The following is a 17889-nucleotide window of genomic DNA, read 5'->3' as shown; positions in this document are numbered from 1 at the left end:
CATCTGGGGTGCCAAGGTTCCCCATCACTGGCCTACATCAGGGGGTCTTCAAACTACGGCCCTCCAGTTGTTCAGGAACTACAATTCCCATCATGCCTTGTCATGTCTGTGAATGTCAGAGTTTTACAATGCCTCGTGGGACTTGTAGTTCTGCAACAGCTGGAGGGTCGTAGTTGGAGGACCCCTGGAGATGATGCTGAAGGTCCTCCAGCCAGGAAATGAGGGGGGGTTCTATCTTCTGATGCACATGGTGAGAAGCGCACAGTGTGCAGTGAAATCGGAGGAAGCCGTTTTAGTCCAGGAGGAGGAGCCTCCTCTGGAAGACGGGAGGGAATCTGGAGTTTAGTTTTGAAAATATGAAGAGATTTTTAGTAAACCTAAATAATGAAACGGGAAGCTTTGCCCTGCGTTCCGCCTCATTTCCAGTGTTTATCCGGCTTTTTATGATCCGGGTGTCGGAGGGCAGCCCAAGGACAAAGCTTTCCACGCTGCATCAACCCCCCCAGATATTCACACTTCACCTCCCGTGACATTCACCCAGTGCCAAAAACATGCAAAGCAAAGGCGGGCCGGACCATTCCTACTTACATAGGGTGACAGCGGCTCCCCTTCATCCATGGGCTCATCCATGGGCTCATCCACCATCTTCATACCATTCACCTATGGAGCAAACCATCAGACATGTCATTGGAGGGATGGAGATTTCTCCAAATGAAAACTCCATAAGGAGAGATTCTGTGGATTCAAGTCATGCACAACAGAATGTAGTACAATAAATTCAAACAATTTATTAAAATATAAAACACAAACAAAAAAATCCAAAAATGTCCTAATTATTTTACTAAAAAAAATAAAAAAAAACTGTAAATAGTAACAATTATTAGTAATGGTAACACCATCAGCTGACAGTGTAATAGGTGCACTGATAAGTGTTAAAGCTGCAACCAAGATCCTTATACCGAATATGGAAAATTGTAAATGTTAAAATTATATGGTGCGCTACAACTCCCATTACCCACTTCTGGAAGATTTTCCCCCAAGTCCGCCGCTGGGACCACTTTTATGAGAAAGAGGACCATCCGACGTCTAGAAAATACCGGGGTTATGGCAGCTATCTGCTGCCATAACCCCGGTATTTAACGTCAAAGTAGCGACGTAAAACTGCGGCGGGCGGTCCGGAAGTGGTTAAAGATCCGCCCTGTCATGAACCTTTGAATGCGGAAGTGTTCCTCCTTGAAATCTGTTACACAGTGGGAGGGGGGGGGGGGTCTTCTGCCCTGTCTTAAAGCGGTTGTAAACCCTAAAAGATAAAAAAAAAATAAAAAAAAACCTGCAAGACAAAGGCATAATGGGCTAGTATGCATCGCATACTAGCCCATTATGTGTAACTTACCTTAGAACGAAGCCCCGACACGGGACATCGCTGCGGGCGCTGCCATGATCCCTCGCCGTCTCTTCCGGGTTCGGCGGCTCCGGCACGGTGATTGTCCAGAAGAGACGGCTCCGGCGCGATGATTGGCCGGGGCCGCGATGACGTCACTCCCGCACGCAAGCTCCCGGCAAATTAATTGAAGGTCCCCCCGGACCTTCAGAGCGCGAGCGGCTGCATGCACTGTAAATATCTCCTAAACCATGCCGGTTTAGGAGATATTATTTATAACTACAGGTAAGCCTTATTATAGGCTTACCTGTAGGTAAAAAAGTGTCAAAAAGCGGGATACTACCGCTTTAAGGCTCCAGACGGCTCCATTGTTCCGTGTCTGGCTATTGTGTACATTGATTGCCCCCTGGGGGTTCTATCTTATTACACATAACAGACCTACTAATCAAGCTATCGGACCAATCCCTGCTGACTAAATTTCAAGTCCTCATTTGCATGGCTAAGGAGGACCTGAAGGAGGACTACATGTACTTTACAATTGACCAATAGGAAAGTGGTTGTTGGGGGCAGGAATCAGATGTTCCAAATTCTGTATAAAAATGTGTTGTGTACTTCCAATAAAAGTCTTCCTGTTTGAACTTACATACAGCCTGCCTGGTGTTTGTTCTAATGGATTCCGAACGGCACATAGCTGTAGTTCGGATCCCGGAGCCTTTGTTGAGCGAACCATCAGACGTTGCGATCGGCGAGCTGACTCACTAGAAACAGAGGAGTGTCGGGAGAGCGGAAGCGAGCGAGCAAGGGTCTCGTTACACACCCTTTCTCTGATATTTGTTGCTTACAAGTAAAATCTTTTTTTTTTTTTCCCTAGAAAATGCATTAGAACCCCCAAACATTATAGATAATTTTTTTAGCAGAGACTTTAATGTGAGATCTGGGGTCAAAATGTCCTCACATCTCACATCTACATTAAAAAAAAAAAATTCATCATGAAAAAAAAATGGGCCCTTTAAGGCCGTTGGGAGGAAGTGACATATGACGTCACTCCAGTCCTCCAAGGCCATAGAGAGGAGTGGGGGGCCAGCTTGCCCTCACTGACTTCCTGCCTACAAGGGGAAAGGACCGGGTCATTTTCCCCGCTACTGACGGCTCCGGTAAGTAGGGAAAACAACCGGGAAGCGGTGGGAGGGGGTGGGGGGGGGGCACCTCTCCCGCCACCCATAAAAGTGATCTTGTGGAGAATCCAATACTGGGACCACCTTTATGAGAAAGAGGACCGCCCGCCCTGTAAGAAAATACCAGGAATAAATTCCAAAAATGTATTAAAATATAAAAACACAAAAAAAATCCAAAAATGTCCTAATTATTTTACTAAAAAAACAAAAAAAAAAAAATTGTAAATAGTAACAATTATTAGTAATGGTGACATCATCAGCTACTTCCCCCATTACCCACTTCCCGGAAGATTTTCCCCCAAGTCCGCTGCTGGGGGGGGGGGCACCTCTCCCGCCACCAATAAAAGTGATCTCGTGGAGAATCCACCACTGGGACCACCTTTATGAGAAAGAGGACCGCCCACCGTGTAAGAAAATACCGGGGTTATGGCTGCTATCTGCTGCAATAACCGCGCTATTTAACATCAAAGTAGCGACGTATAACTGCGGCGGCGGTCCGGAATCGGTTAAAGCCCACCCTTTCTCTGATATTTGTTGCTTACAAGTAAAATCTTTTTTTTTTTCCCCTAGAAAATGACTTGGAACCCCAAAATATTATAGATACATTTTTTAGCAGAAACCCTGGAGAATAAAATGGCGGTCGTTGCAATATTTTCTCACACAGTATTTGCAGAGCAGTCTTTCAAATGCAATTTTTTTGGGGAAAAAAACACACTTTAACCACTTCTGGACCGGAAGGATTTTCCTCCCTTAATGACCAGGCCATTTTTTGCGATACGGCACTGCGTTACTTTAACGGACAATTGCGCGGTCGTGCGACGCTGTACCCAAATAACATTGATGTCTTTTTCCCACAAATAGAGATTTCTTTTGGTGGTATTTCATCACCTCTGCAATTTTTATTTTCTGCTCTATAAACAAAAAAAGAGCGACAATTCTGGAAAAAAAAAAAACAATATTTTTTACTTTCTGCTAAATAACATTCCCAATAATAAAAAAAATAAAAAAATCTATTTTTTTCATCATTTTAGGCCAATTTGTATTCTGCTACATATTTTTGGTAAAAAAAAATCCCAATAAGTGTATTTTGATTGGTTTGCGCAAAAGTTATCGCGTCTACAAACTAGGGGAAAGATTTATGTCATTTTTATTTTATTTTTTTTACTAGTAATGACAGCGATCAGCGACATTGCGGCGGACAGATCGGACCCCTAACTGACATTTTTTACACTTTTGGGGGGGATCAGTGACATTACTGCAGTAATCAGTGCTAAAAATATGCACTGTCACTGTAATAATGACACTGGCAGGGAAAGGGTTACCCCAGGGGTGTTTAAAGGGTTAAATGTGTCCCTAGTCCCACAGTGATGGGGAACCTTGGCACCCTTAAATGTTTTGGAACTACATTTCCCATGATGCTCAACTACCCTGCAGAGAGCATGAGAATCATGGGAAATGTAGTTCCAAAACATCTGGGGTGCCAAGGTTCACTATCACTGCCCTAGTGGGTGCTTTCTTACTGTGAGGGGCTTGTGAAATCAACACAGAGACCTGTGATCCTAAATAGGAGGAACACGGGAGCTTTGTATGGATTCCTGAGAGAAGAAAGGTCTGCAGTGTTTACAACAGCCGACCGCCGTTCTCTCTCCATGGGTAGCGATCGCGGGTGCCCCAGCGGTAATCTCAGCCCTGTTGATCAGCTTCCCCGCTGGTGAGTGAGCTCGCTTGCGCGCCCCCCAGGATTGCTCCACCGAACCGCCGTATAGGTATGGGGATTCGCGGGAACCTGCCGCCATATATAGGCGGCGGCTGGTCGGCAAGCGGTTAAAGGGTAACTTCACTTTGATGGGGAAAAAAAATAGCAAATAAAAAAAAATAACAACAATATATCATATACAATTGCTGCACAAATCATATTGTAATGGAATGTTACTAAAAATTATGTTTCCTTTTCACTCTGTAACGATCTGTAAAATGCAATACGGCCACCGGGAGGCGCTCTGTACACAGATGATATACAGAACTGGGGGGGGTTCTACAAAGTGCTACAAAGTATTGACTAATGGAAACGGGCAGCGAAGTCTTGTGGCTTCACAGCTGGATTCCTCCTGCGCATGCGCGGAGCGTGATGCACTTTGTGAATGGGCTGCCTGCGGGGGGAAGGAGGGGGAGCAAAACCTTAAGCTCAGTTTGCACAGTGAACTGAGCCAGAAGTGGGAGAGGGTACCTGTCAGAAACCAGGTACCCCCGCCCCCCCACCCAAAAAAAGTGCCAAATGTGCCAGCAGGGGGGGGGGGCAGACAAGCAGCATTTCCCCTTTTGGGTGGAGCTATGTGTTAGGGAAGGACCCTAAGGACATTAAAGACAGTGAGGTGCACAAGAGGCTCGTCCAACAGAAGCAACCATCCCTGCACATGGCAGGGCCTTCGATATCATCCCTCTTCCACATAGAATGTGGTTTTATCATCCTGGTGAGATTTACACCTTCAGCCGTGTGAATAAAGAAATGAACCCCAATGCAGACTTCCTGACACCAACAATAGGAATATGTAAATAGATGGGTGGAGTCCACAACTAAATCCTGTTCCTGGACAATTAACATGTACACACCCCATGGTGACTGGAGGCATAGATCTACATTTTGTCTCATCTTCTAGATGTATTGTATTGTAGTGAAGAATTGGCTTGGAGAAGCTACGGAAGGTCTTCTACATTAGTCCAATCAAATGTGAGGAACTACTACAAGAGATGTGTGCAGAACCATAGATAAGCCAGGTAAAGAACCCAAGACCCGTTAAAGAGTGAGAGTAGAAGAAATGAGGAGATAACCAACAAGGAATCCAGATCCGCTGGAACCACCCAACAAGGAATCCAGAGCCGCTGGAACCAACCAAGGAGAGGTCCAGGGCTAACCAATGCGAGATACAGAGCTACTGGAGCCAACCAAGGAGGCGTGAAAAGCTGCTGTAGCAAATCAAGGAAGAATCCAGAGCTTCTGGAGCCAACCGAGGCATCAGAGCAGAGTAGAGGGGTGACAGTTAGGAGGGGTAGAAGGGAACAAGGCAAGGAGGCTGATCCTGGGCTGGAGCACCCCAATAGATACGCCCCGTTGTGTGATGTTGGGGAAACCAGTCAGGGACCAGCATTGCTGGAGCAGAGCGACGCCCCTAGCTGCCAGGGGAAGAACTCCTCCAGTGAGGCTGGGAGAAAGGGAAAGGAAAGACAGGTGCTGGTGGTAGGGGACTCAATTATTAGAAGGGCAGACAGTGTAATCTGTGACCAAGACCGTGTGCGCCGAACAGTCTGTTGTTTGCCGGGCGCTCGGGTTCGGCACATAGCGGATCGGGTGGACAGATTATTGGGTGGGGCTGGGGAAGACCCAGCTGTCATGGTACACGTGGGTACCAATGACATAGGCAGAGGAAGACGGAGAGTCCTAAACGATTTCAGGGACTTAGGCGCTAAGTTGAGGACTAGGACCTCCAAGGTAATATTTTCCGAAATACTACCTGTACCTCGAGCCACACCAGAGAGGCAGCGGGAGATTAGGGAAGTTAACGAGTGGCTGAGGAGCTGGTGTAGTAAGGAGGGTTTCGGGTTCCTGGAGAACTGGGCCGACTTCTCAGTCGGTCACCGGCTCTTTGGTAGGGACGGATTGCACCTAAATGGGGTGGGTGCAGCCGTACTGGGTGCGAGGATGGCCGAAAAGTTAGAGGGGCTTTTAAACTAGGGAATGGGGGGGAGGGTACAGATGTAGAATTACCCAGTGGAAAGCAAGTTTCAGAGGGCAGAAATGGGGGCATTAGCGGTAGGGTGTTCGGAGCTCCTATACCCAGGGTGGGTACGGGGAAAAATCAAGAGAGCAGCCTAAAAACATCAAAAGAGGATAAATATAACCGATCAAAGTTACGAGGTTTGTATACCAATGCCAGAAGCCTGGCCAACAAGATGGGAGAGCTGGAGCTGCTGATATTTGAGGAGGACTTAGATTTTGTGGGGATAACTGAGACTTGGTTTGACAGCTCTCATGACTGGATGGCGTCCATTCAGGGGTATTCCCTTTATCGCAGAGATAGAGAAAGTAAAAAAGGGGGAGGGGTATGTTTGTATATTAAGAACAGTATACAGGTAAATATGAGGGATGATATTAATAATGGAGCTATGGACGAGGCAGAATCCCTATGGGTAGAGCTTCAAAGGGAAGGCACGGCGGGGAAGGTAATATTGGGCGTATGCTATAGGCCCCCCAACCAGAGGGAGGAGGGTGAGGCGGACCTCATGTTACAGATAGGATTGGCAGCAAGGATGGGAAATGTCATTATAATGGGGGACTTTAATTATCCAGATATAGACTGGGCAGAAGGAACCGCACACTCAGCCAAGGCTCGGCAGTTCCTAAATGTTTTGCAGGACAATTTCATGGGTCAGATGGTGAATGCACCGACAAGAAGCAATGCGGTACTTGACCTACTGATTACCAACAATACAGACCTGATCACGGATATAGAAATACGGGACAACTTAGGGAACAGTGACCATAGGTCAATTGGTTTCAGTATTAATTACAGTAATAGGAAACACAAGGGTAATATAAGGACGCTGAATTTCACAAGAGCCAATTTCCCTAAACTGCGCTCGCTGCTAGAAAATATCAAATGGGATAGAACCCTGGGAACAAAGAACACGGAGGAAAAATGGGAGTGCTTCAAGAGCATACTTAACAAGGGAGTGGGCCAGTGCATTCCACAGGGAAATAAATTTAAAAGAGCAAAACTAAACCCTGGGTGGCTAAACTCCAACATTAAAATGTATATTAGAGCTAAAGAAAAGGCCTTCAAAAAATACAAGACTGAGGGGTCATTGGCAGCATTTAAGCACTACAAAGAGTGTAATAAGAAATGTAAAGATGAAATCAGGGCGGCTAAAATAGAACACGAGAGACATATAGCGGAGGAGAGCAAAAAGAACCCCAAGAAGTTCTTTAAGTATATAAACAGTAAGAAAGCCAGGCCAGAGCACATTGGCCCCATAAAAGATGATAAAGGAAAAATGGCCACTGAGGACAGAGAAAAGGCGGAAGTGTTAAATAATTTCTTTTCTTCAGTCTTCACAAAGGAATCGGGGGGCTACACGAAACCCGCTTGTAAGGCCGAACTAAATAATACACCTCAGGAAGTGCCGCCATGGCTAACAGAGGATAGACTTAGAGCTAAACTAGAGAAACTTAACATAAATAAATCCCCGGGACCGGATGGCTTGCACCCGAGGGTTCTTAATGAGCTCAGCCAGGTGATTGCCAGACCATTATTCTTGATCTTTAAGGATAGTTTACAGACGGGTATGGTGCCAGCTGATTGGAAAAAAGCCAACGTGGTACCAATATTTAAAAAGGGGCCGAGATATATCCCGGGTAACTATAGGCCGGTCAGCCTAACATCAGTAGTCTGCAAAATTTTGGAGGGGATGATAAGGGACCACATACAAGACTTTAGTAATGAAAATGGTATTATAAGTAGAAATCAGCATGGATTCATGAAAAATCGTTCGTGCCAAACCAATCTGTTAACCTTCTACGATGAAGTGAGCTGCCACCTAGATAAAGGTAAGCCTGTGGATGTGGTGTATCTGGACTTCGCAAAGGCCTTTGACACCGTTCCTCACAAACGCTTACTGTACAAACTAAGGAAGGTAGGTATGGATCATAAGGTGAGTACCTGGATAGAGACCTGGCTCCAGGGGAGAGTCCAGAGGGTGGTGATTAATGGGGAGTACTCGGATTGGGCGGGTGTGGAAAGTGGGGTCCCCCAGGGTTCTGTCCTGGGACCAATCCTGTTTAATTTATTCATAAATGATCTAGAGGAGGGGATATCTAGTACAATCTCAGTATTTGCAGATGATACTAAATTAGGCATGCCAATATCTTCTATGCAGGATGTGGAAATCTTGCAAGCAGACCTGAACAAAATAACGGGGTGGGCAACCACATGGCAGATGAGGTTTAATGTAGAAAAATGTAAAGTAATGCACTTGGGTGCCAGAAACCAGAAAGCAAGCTATTCACTAGGGGGTGAACCTCTGGGTGAGTCTAGGATGGAAAAGGACTTGGGGGTACTGGTAGACAACAGGCTTGGCAGTGGCATGCAATGCCAAGCCGCCGCAAGCAAAGCCAACAGAATACTGGGATGTATAAAAAGGGGGATTCACTCCAGAAATAAAGAGATTATTCTCCCGCTCTACAAGACTCTGGTCCGGCCACATCTGGAGTATGCTGTCCAGTTCTGGGCACCGGTCCGCAGGAAGGATGTGCTGGAACTGGAGAAAGTCCAGAGGAGGGCAACAAAAATAATTAGGGGAATGGAGGACATCAGCTATGAGGAAAGACTACAAGCACTGAACTTATTCTCTCTGGAGAAGAGACGATTGAGGGGGGATATGATATCAATGTACAAATACTGTACTGGCGACCCTAGCATAAGGAACAAACTATTCAGAGAAAGGGAATACAATAAGACACGTGGCCACTCACTAAAACTTGAGGAAAGGCGGTTTAACCTTAAAGTGCGTAAGGGGTTCTTCACTGTAAGAGCGGTAAGGATGTGGAATTCTCTTCCACAAGCAGTCGTATCAGCGGGGAGCATAGATAGTTTCAAAAAACTATTAGATGTACACCTTAAAGACCACAACATACAGGGGTACACAATGTACGGTTAAAAGCAAACACACACGCATCATGGTTGAACTGGATGGACTTGTGTCTTTTTTCAACCTCACTAACTATGTAACTATGTAACCAGGGTGATATACAGAGCTACTGGAGCCAACCAAGGAGGGGTGTACAGCTGCTGGAGAAAACCAAGGAGGAATCCAGAGCTTCTGGAGCCAACCAAGGAGAGGTCCAGAGCTTCTGGAGCCAACCAAGACGAGATACAGAGCTACTGGAGCCAACCAAGGAGGGGTGGTGTAGAGCTGCTGGTGCAAACCAAGGAGGAATCTAGGGCTGCTGGAACCAACCAAGGAATGATCCGGAGCACTGGAGCCAACCAAGGGGAGGTTCAGAGCCCCTGGAGCCAACCAGGGCGAGATACAGAGCCACTGGAGCCAACCAAGGCGAGATACAGAGCCACTGGAGCCAACCAAGGCGAGATACAGAGCCACTGGAGCCAACCAAGGAGGAATCCAGAGCTGCTGGAGCCAACCAAGGAGGGATCCAAAACCGCTTGAAGCCAACCAAGGAAGGATCCAGAGTCGCTGAAGCCAACCATGGTGAGGTCCAGAGTGGCTGAAGTCAATCAATGCACTCAGAAGAGTCTGTCCATTCTTGGAATTTCCTATTTCAATTCATTCCACATCCATACAGAATATAACACTTATAATGAGGTTTCACAAGACGGTAAATGAGGCAGCCCCAACTGCTGTTATAAGAACTAGTGCAGATATAAATGGCAGCAATATATACAGGTCCTTCTCAAAAAATTAGCATATTGTGATAAAGTTCATTATTTTCTGTAATGTACTGATAAACATTAGACTTTCATATATTTTAGATTCATTACACACAACTGAAGTAGTGCAAGCCTTTTATTGTTTTAATATTGATGATTTTGGCATACAGCTCATGAAAACCCAAAATTCCTATCTCAAAAAATTAGCATATTTCATCCGACCAATAAAAAAAAAAGTGTTTTTAATACAAAAAAAGTCAACCTTCAAATAATTATGTTCAGTTATGCACTCAATACTTGGTCGGGAATCCTTTTGCAGAAATGACTGCTTCAATGCGGCGTGGCATGGAGGCAATCAGCCTGTGGCACTGCTGAGGTGTTATGGAGGCCCAGGATGCTTCGATAGCAGCCTTGAGCTCATCCAGAGTGTTGGGTCTTGCGTCTCTCAACTTTCTCTTCACAACATCCCACAGATTCTCTATGGGGTTCAGGTCAGGAGAGTTGGCAGGCCAATTGAGCACAGTACTACCATGGTCAGTAAACCATTTACCAGTGGTTCTGGCACTGTGAGCAGGTGCCAGGTTGTGCTGAAAAATGAAATCCTCATCTCCATAAAGCTTTTCAGCAGATGGAAGCATGAAGTGCTCCAAAATCTCCTGATAGCTAGCTGCATTGACCCTGCCCTTGATAAAACACAGTGGACCAACCCCAGCAGCTGACATGGCACCCCAGACCATCACTGACTGTGGGTACTTGACACTGGACCTCAGGCATTTTGGCATTTCCCTCTCCCCAGTCTTCCTCCAGACTCTGGCACCTTGATTTCCGAATGACATGCAACATTTGCTTTCATCCGAAAAAAGTACTTTGGACCACTGAGCAACAGTCCAGTGCTGCTTCTCTGTAGCCCAGGTCAGGCTCTTCTGCCGCTGTTTCTGGTTCAAAAGTGGCTTGACCTGGGGAATGCGGCACCTGTAGCCCATTTCCTGCACACGCCTGTACACGGTGGCTCTAGATGTTTCTACTCCAGACTCAGTCCACTGCTTCCGCAGGTCCCCCAAGGTCTGGAATCGGTCCTTCTCCACAATCTTCCTCAGGGTCTGGTCACCTCTTCTCGTTGTGCAGCATTTTCTGCCACACTTTTTCCTTCCCACAGACTTCCCACTGAGGTGCCTTGATACAGCACTCTGGGAACAGCCTATTCGTTCAGAAATTTCTTTCTGTGTCTTACCCTCTTGCTTGAGGGTGTCAATGATGGCCTTCTGGACAGCAGTCAGGTCGGCAGTCTTACCCATGATTGCGGTTTTGAGTAATGAACCAGGCTGGGAGTTTTTAAAAGCCTCAGGAATCTTTTGCAGGTGTTTAGAGTTAATTAGTTGATTCAGATGATTAGGTAATAGCTTGTTTAGAGAACCTTTTCATGATATGCTAATTTTTTGAGATAGGAATTTTGTTTTTTCATGAGCTGTATGCCAAAATCATCAATATTAAAACAAAAAAAAGGCTTGCACTACTTCATTTGTGTGTAATGAATCTAAAATATATGAAAGTCTAATGTTTATCAGTACATTACAGAAAATAATAAACTTTATCACAATATGCTAATTTTTTGAGAAGGACCTGTATATATATACTTATTCATATAATATTATTATATACAATATACAGTAAATAGGTGACATCACTCAGCTATAGATATATAAACACACACAGGTTGGGAATATATACAACAATTTGTTTAAATCCCCTCTCTTTAAAAAATGTGTGTGTGTGTGTGTACACACACATACATACACTGTATTTTATTTTTTTTATTTGTGATTATATATATATATATATACACACGCATATTACATATTATATATATATATATATACATACACACACAAATATATATATATATATATATATATATATATATATATATATATCATAAATATTTACATTTTTTTTTTTTTAAAGAGAGGGGATTTAAACAAATTGTTGTATATATTAGAAACCTAATGAAAATCGAAACAATCACTCCCACCTCCAGTACATCGAACAATAAATGATTGTTACAGTCCTCTTCTGTCCGATGTGATAAAACATGTGAAGTCAAACTCAATGTTTAGACCTGGGGGGGCTAGCGCCTTGATGTCATAAATCCACCTAGATTCCTTTTAGCTCAATTTCCTAATATACTCCCCCCCCCCCCCCCCCCAAATGCTTGCTCACCCAAACCCCCCCCCCCCCCCTCATACTTACTCACCTTTTCGAGGCCCCAAAACTGTATTTTGCTTGGGTCCCGATTATGCGCTACCTAAATAATGCTTAGATGCAATCTTTTGTAACTGTGTTCTCTCATCCGCAGAGATACATTTCTGGAGGTGAACTCTATGTACTGAAGGCCGCATGGGCACTCCATCATGTATATCACCCCCCCCCCCCCCCACCCCTCGAAGCACAGACTAGTGGTAGCAGATCCTCTGAGTTACTGTACGACACTTGGTGAGTTTTTAGTAGTGCGGGTTTATTCTCTTTTTTATTCACCTGTCAGGGGACCCGGATCTAAAAAGTCACCTGTCAGGGGACCCGGATCTAAAAAGTCACCTGTCAGGGGACCCAGATCTAAAAAGTCACCTGTCAGGGGACCCAGATCTAAAAAGTCACCTGTCAGGGGACCCAGATCTAAAAAATCACCTGTCAGGGGACCCGGATCTAAAAAGTCACCTGTCAGGGGACCCGGATCTAAAAAGTCACCTGTCAGGGGACCCGGATCTAAAAAGTCACCTGTCAGGGGACCCGGATCTAAAAAGTCACCTGTCAGGGGTCCCGGATCTAAAAAGTCACCTGTCAGGGGACCCGGATCTAAAAAGTCACCTGTCAGGGGACCCGGATCTAAAAAGTCACCTGTCAGGGGACCCGGATCTAAAAAGTCACCTGTCAGGGGACCCAGATCTAAAAAGTCACCTGTCAGGGGACCCGGATCTAAAAAGTCACCTGTCAGGGGACCCGGATCTAAAAAGTCACCTGTCAGGGGACCCAGATCTAAAAAGTCACCTGTCAGGGGACCCAGATCTAAAAAGTCACCTGTCAGGGGACCCAGATCTAAAAAATCACCTGTCAGGGGACCCAGATCTAAAAAGTCACCTGTCAGGGGACCCGGATCTAAAAAGTCACCTGTCAGGGGACCCGGATCTAATAATTCACCTGTCAGGGGACCCAGAGCTAAAAAGTCACCTGTCAGGGGACCCAGAGCTAAAAAGTCACCTGTCAGGGGACCCAGAGCTAAAAAGTCACCTGTCAGGGGACCCAGAGCTAAAAAGTCACCTGTCAGGGGACCCAGAGCTAAAAAGTCACCTGTCAGGGGACCCAGATCTAAAAAGTCACCTGTCAGGGGACCCAGATCTAAAAAGTCACCTGTCAGGGGACCCGGATCTAAAAAGTCACCTGTCAGGGGACCCGGATCTAAAAAGTCACCTGTCAGGGGACCCGGATCTAAAAAGTCACCTGTCAGGGGACCCGGATCTAAAAAGTCACCTGTCAGGGGACCCGGATCTAAAAAGTCACCTGTCAGGGGACCCGGATCTAAAAAGTCACCTGTCAGGGGACCCGGATCTAAAAAGTCACCTGTCAGGGGACCCGGATCTAAAAAGTCACCTGTCAGGGGATCCAGATCTAAAAAGTCACCTGTCAGGGGACCCGGATCTAAAAAGTTACCTGTCAGGGGATCCAGATCTAAAAAGTCACCTGTCAGGGGACCCGGATCTAAAAAGTCACCTGTCAGGGGACCCGGATCTAAGAAGTCACCTGTCAGGGGATCCAGATCTAAAAGGTCACCTGTCAGGGGACCCAGATCTAAAAAGTCACCTGTCAGGGGACCCGGATCTAAGAAGTCACCTGTCAGGGGATCCAGATCTAAAAGGTCACCTGTCAGGGAACCCAGAGCTAGTAATTCACCTGTTAGGGAACCCAGATCTACTAACTCCCCTTTCAGGAGACCCAGATCTGGTAACTTGTCGGGGGACCAAGATCTAAGTGACCTTTCAGGGGACCCAGATCTAACAAACACACCTGTCAGGGGGACCCAGATCTGACAACACACCTGTCAGGGGGACCCAGATCTGACAACACATCCGTAAGGGGACCCAGATCTGACGACACACCTGTCAGGGGACAAACATCCAATGACCCACCTGTCAGGGGACCAACATGCAATGACCCACCTGTCAGGGGACCAACATGCAATGACCCACCTGTCAGGGGACCAACATGCAATGACCCACCTGTCAGGGGACCAACATGCAATGACCCACCTGTCAGGGGACCAACATGCAATGACCCACCTGTCAGGGGACAAACATCCAATGACCCACCTGTCAGGGGACAAACATCCAATGACCCACCTGTCAGGGGACAAACATCCAATGACCCACCTGTCAGGGGACAAACATCCAATGACCCACCTGTCAGGGGACAAACATCCAATGACCCACCTGTCAGGGGACAAACATCCAATGACCCACCTGTCAGGGGACAAACATCCAATGACCCACCTGTCAGGGGACAAACATCCAATGACCCACCTGTCAGGGGACAAACATCCAATGACCCACCTGTCAGGGGACAAACATCCAATGACCCACCTGTCAGGGGACAAACATCCAATGACCCACCTGTCAGGGGACAAACATCCAATGACCCACCTGTCAGGGGACAAACATCCAATGACCCACCTGTCAGGGGACAAACATCCAATGACCCACCTGTCAGGTGACAAACATCCAATGACCCACCTGTCAGGGGACAAACATCCAATGACCCACCTGTCAGGGGACAAACATCCAATGACCCACCTGTCAGGGGACAAACATCCAATGACCCACCTGTCAGGGGACAAACATCCAATGACCCACCTGTCAGGGGACAAACATCCAATGACCCACCTGTCAGGGGACAAACATCCAATGACCCACCTGTCAGGGGACCAACATGCAATGACCCACCTGTCAGGGGACCAACATGCAATGACTCACCTGTCAGGGGACAAACATGCAATGACCCACCTGTCAGGGGACAAACATGCAATGACCCACCTGTCAGGGGACAAACATGCAATGACCCACCTGTCAGGGGACAAACATGCAATGACCCACCTGTCAGGGGACCAACATGCAATGACCCACCTGTCAGGGGACCAACATGCAATGACCCACCTGTCAGGGGACAAACATGCAATGACCCACCTGTCAGGGGACAAACATGCAATGACCCACCTGTCAGGGGACAAACATCCAATGACCCACCTGTCAGGGGACAAACATCCAATGACCCACCTGTCAGGGGACAAACATCCAATGACCCACCTGTCAGGGGACAAACATCCAATGACCCACCTGTCAGGGGACAAACATCCAATGACCCACCTGTCAGGGGACAAACATCCAATGACCCACCTGTCAGGGGACAAACATCCAATGACCCACCTGTCAGGGGACAAACATCCAATGACCCACCTGTCAGGGGACAAACATCCAATGACCCACCTGTCAGGGGACAAACATCCAATGACCCACCTGTCAGGGGACAAACATCCAATGACCCACCTGTCAGGGGACAAACATCCAATGACCCACCTGTCAGGGGACAAACATCCAATGACCCACCTGTCAGGGGACAAACATCCAATGACCCACCTGTCAGGGGACAAACATCCAATGACCCACCTGTCAGGGGACAAACATCCAATGACCCACCTGTCAGGGGACAAACATCCAATGACCCACCTGTCAGGGGACAAACATCCAATGACCCACCTGTCAGGGGACCAACAGCCAATGACCCACCTGTCAGGGGACCAACAGCCAATGACCCACCTGTCAGGGGACAAACATCCAATGACCCACCTGTCAGGGGACCAACATCCAATGACCCACCTGTCAGGGGACCAACAGCCAATGACCCACCTGTCAGGGTACCAACATCCAATGACCCACCTGTCAGGGGACCTGGAGCGGCGCAGCTTCTCGGCACAGGACAGACAGCCTTGTATCCTGTCCAAGTTTCTACTCCTCCCATAGAGAGAACACTAAAATCCTCTGGGAACACACGCCCAAAGCGTAATACATGTCATTTTCCTGGGATCGGTGACTAAGGGAAAAATAAAAATATGTTTGTACAAGTTCAAAGGGAAGCCTGGGTATAAATAGTTCACACATGAAGGTGAGAGCTACATGGAGGCGAGGGCTGAATCAGCAGCCCCTCCACCTGTTGTAGGGATGTGATGAAACGAGTAGACGGCGTTCTATATGAAGAGAATGCACTGAACTATTTATAGCACATATTTTAAATCTGACCTCTGACCTTCCCCTTCAGTCTTGCATACCGTAGTTGTACAAACTGCTCTCCTGGACTGAAATGGCTTTACTCTGATTTCACTGCACACTGCGAGCCTCCCACAATGTGCATTAGAAGTGCAAACAAACGCCATTATGCATTAACCTTTTCACCCAATCTCCAGTTCTCTTAACTGTCCCCATCTGAACATCCAATCCTTTGCAGGTCCCTCACAAAAAGGTTTAACCTCAGATATATATAAAATATTAAACTCATACAATATAGATACTAAGGGCAAACCTGGCTATATGACCAAATGGGAGCAAGCTCTTGGGAAAGAACTCTCCATTGCACACTGGCAAGTCATATGGTCCTGGGCTGCCAACTGCACCCTCTACAAGGAAAACATGTACAAAGTGCTATTCTTTTGGCACATGACCCCTTCCCATCTACACGCCATATACCCATCATCCTCGGGTCGCTGCTGGAGGTATTGTAAGTATCGGGGAACCTTACTCCATATCTATTGGCAGTGCCTATCTTTGCAATCATATTGGCGCTCGGTCCAGGAACTCCTCCACCGGCTATTCAAGGTCGACATTCCTCTCCTCCCAAAAACCTATCTTTTAGGGCTAATCCACCCTAAATTACCTGGTTTAGCCAAAAAACTGACCAGTCATGTCCTGACGGCGCCAAGAAGTTTGATGGGCCCCCAATGGAAGAGACAAACCCTGCCGACCCCAAACGAGCTCTATGTTAGGATCAAGAATGTAGAGATTATGGAGTCCCTGACGGCATATCTTGCTGATAAGATAGATGGTCATTGAGATACCAGGGCTTCCAGACCGCACAAAGAGAATCTCCCAGGGCTCTAAAGACTCTTCTCAGCTTGGGAATCCGACTCTTTGTGGACCTAGGGGTGATGAGCTTGGCCTTCCCATATTTCTTTTTTTTAATCCAGTGAGCATCTGGTATACTCCATTGGGCCTGAAGTCGCTGGAGAAGTCTCAATAAGAACCTACAACAGAGTTTCTCTATACATCTGGTCTGCCTGATCTCCTAATAGTCCATTTACTTTATTTATGTGTTAGTTGAGCTTTGCTGCATATTTGGATCTGTATACAATTCTATTTTTCCTGCTATTTGCGTTTTGCTTTTTCCTTTAGGCCATTTGAACCACCTGCCTGTGTGACAACTCAGCCACAACATCACCTCCTGTGTGTAACGCTCCTGCGTTTTTGTAGTAGGCTGGATTTGCAGCTGCAGAATATCCACTCAGTAGTCATGTAGAGATGTGTTGAATAACCAGATCCAACTCTCCAGACTCATCACTGTGGGCTTGTCAGCTTCAGCATACAGAAATATACACACTCAATAAGATGTTCCTGGAGTGATAGGATATATATAACAATATGAAGATGATGTGCTGAAGGGACAGGTGTGAACAGTGACAGAGATGGCAAGCACCTGATAGAAATGTTCAGGAGAGTATTAGATGGTATTAGGTAGAATGCAGATAGGTTAGTAATCGAGTATGGTAACAGGTGGTAAGGACAGCAGATGACAAATACAG

General features: G+C 46.6%; 1 protein-coding gene across 1 annotated transcript in view; it reads right to left on the bottom strand.

Moving 5' to 3' along the window:
- RPS6KA6 (ribosomal protein S6 kinase A6) overlaps nt 1-17889 on the bottom strand; it is a gene marked incomplete at its 5' end in the record, with an annotated part of 174005 nt that overhangs the window by 134249 nt on the left and 21867 nt on the right. The window contains one exon of the mRNA XM_082263849.1: nt 589-660. Within this exon, the coding sequence (XP_082119975.1) occupies nt 589-660 (72 nt within the window). The remainder of the gene's footprint in view (nt 1-588; nt 661-17889) is intronic.

Source organism: Pelophylax lessonae, assembly GCF_965119305.1.
Source record: "Pelophylax lessonae genome assembly, chromosome: 7".
In the NCBI taxonomy this organism is placed as follows: Eukaryota; Metazoa; Chordata; class Amphibia; order Anura; family Ranidae; genus Pelophylax; species Pelophylax lessonae.
Note: the sequence above shows the minus strand (reverse complement) of the source record. Positions and strands in the feature narration are given on the sequence as shown.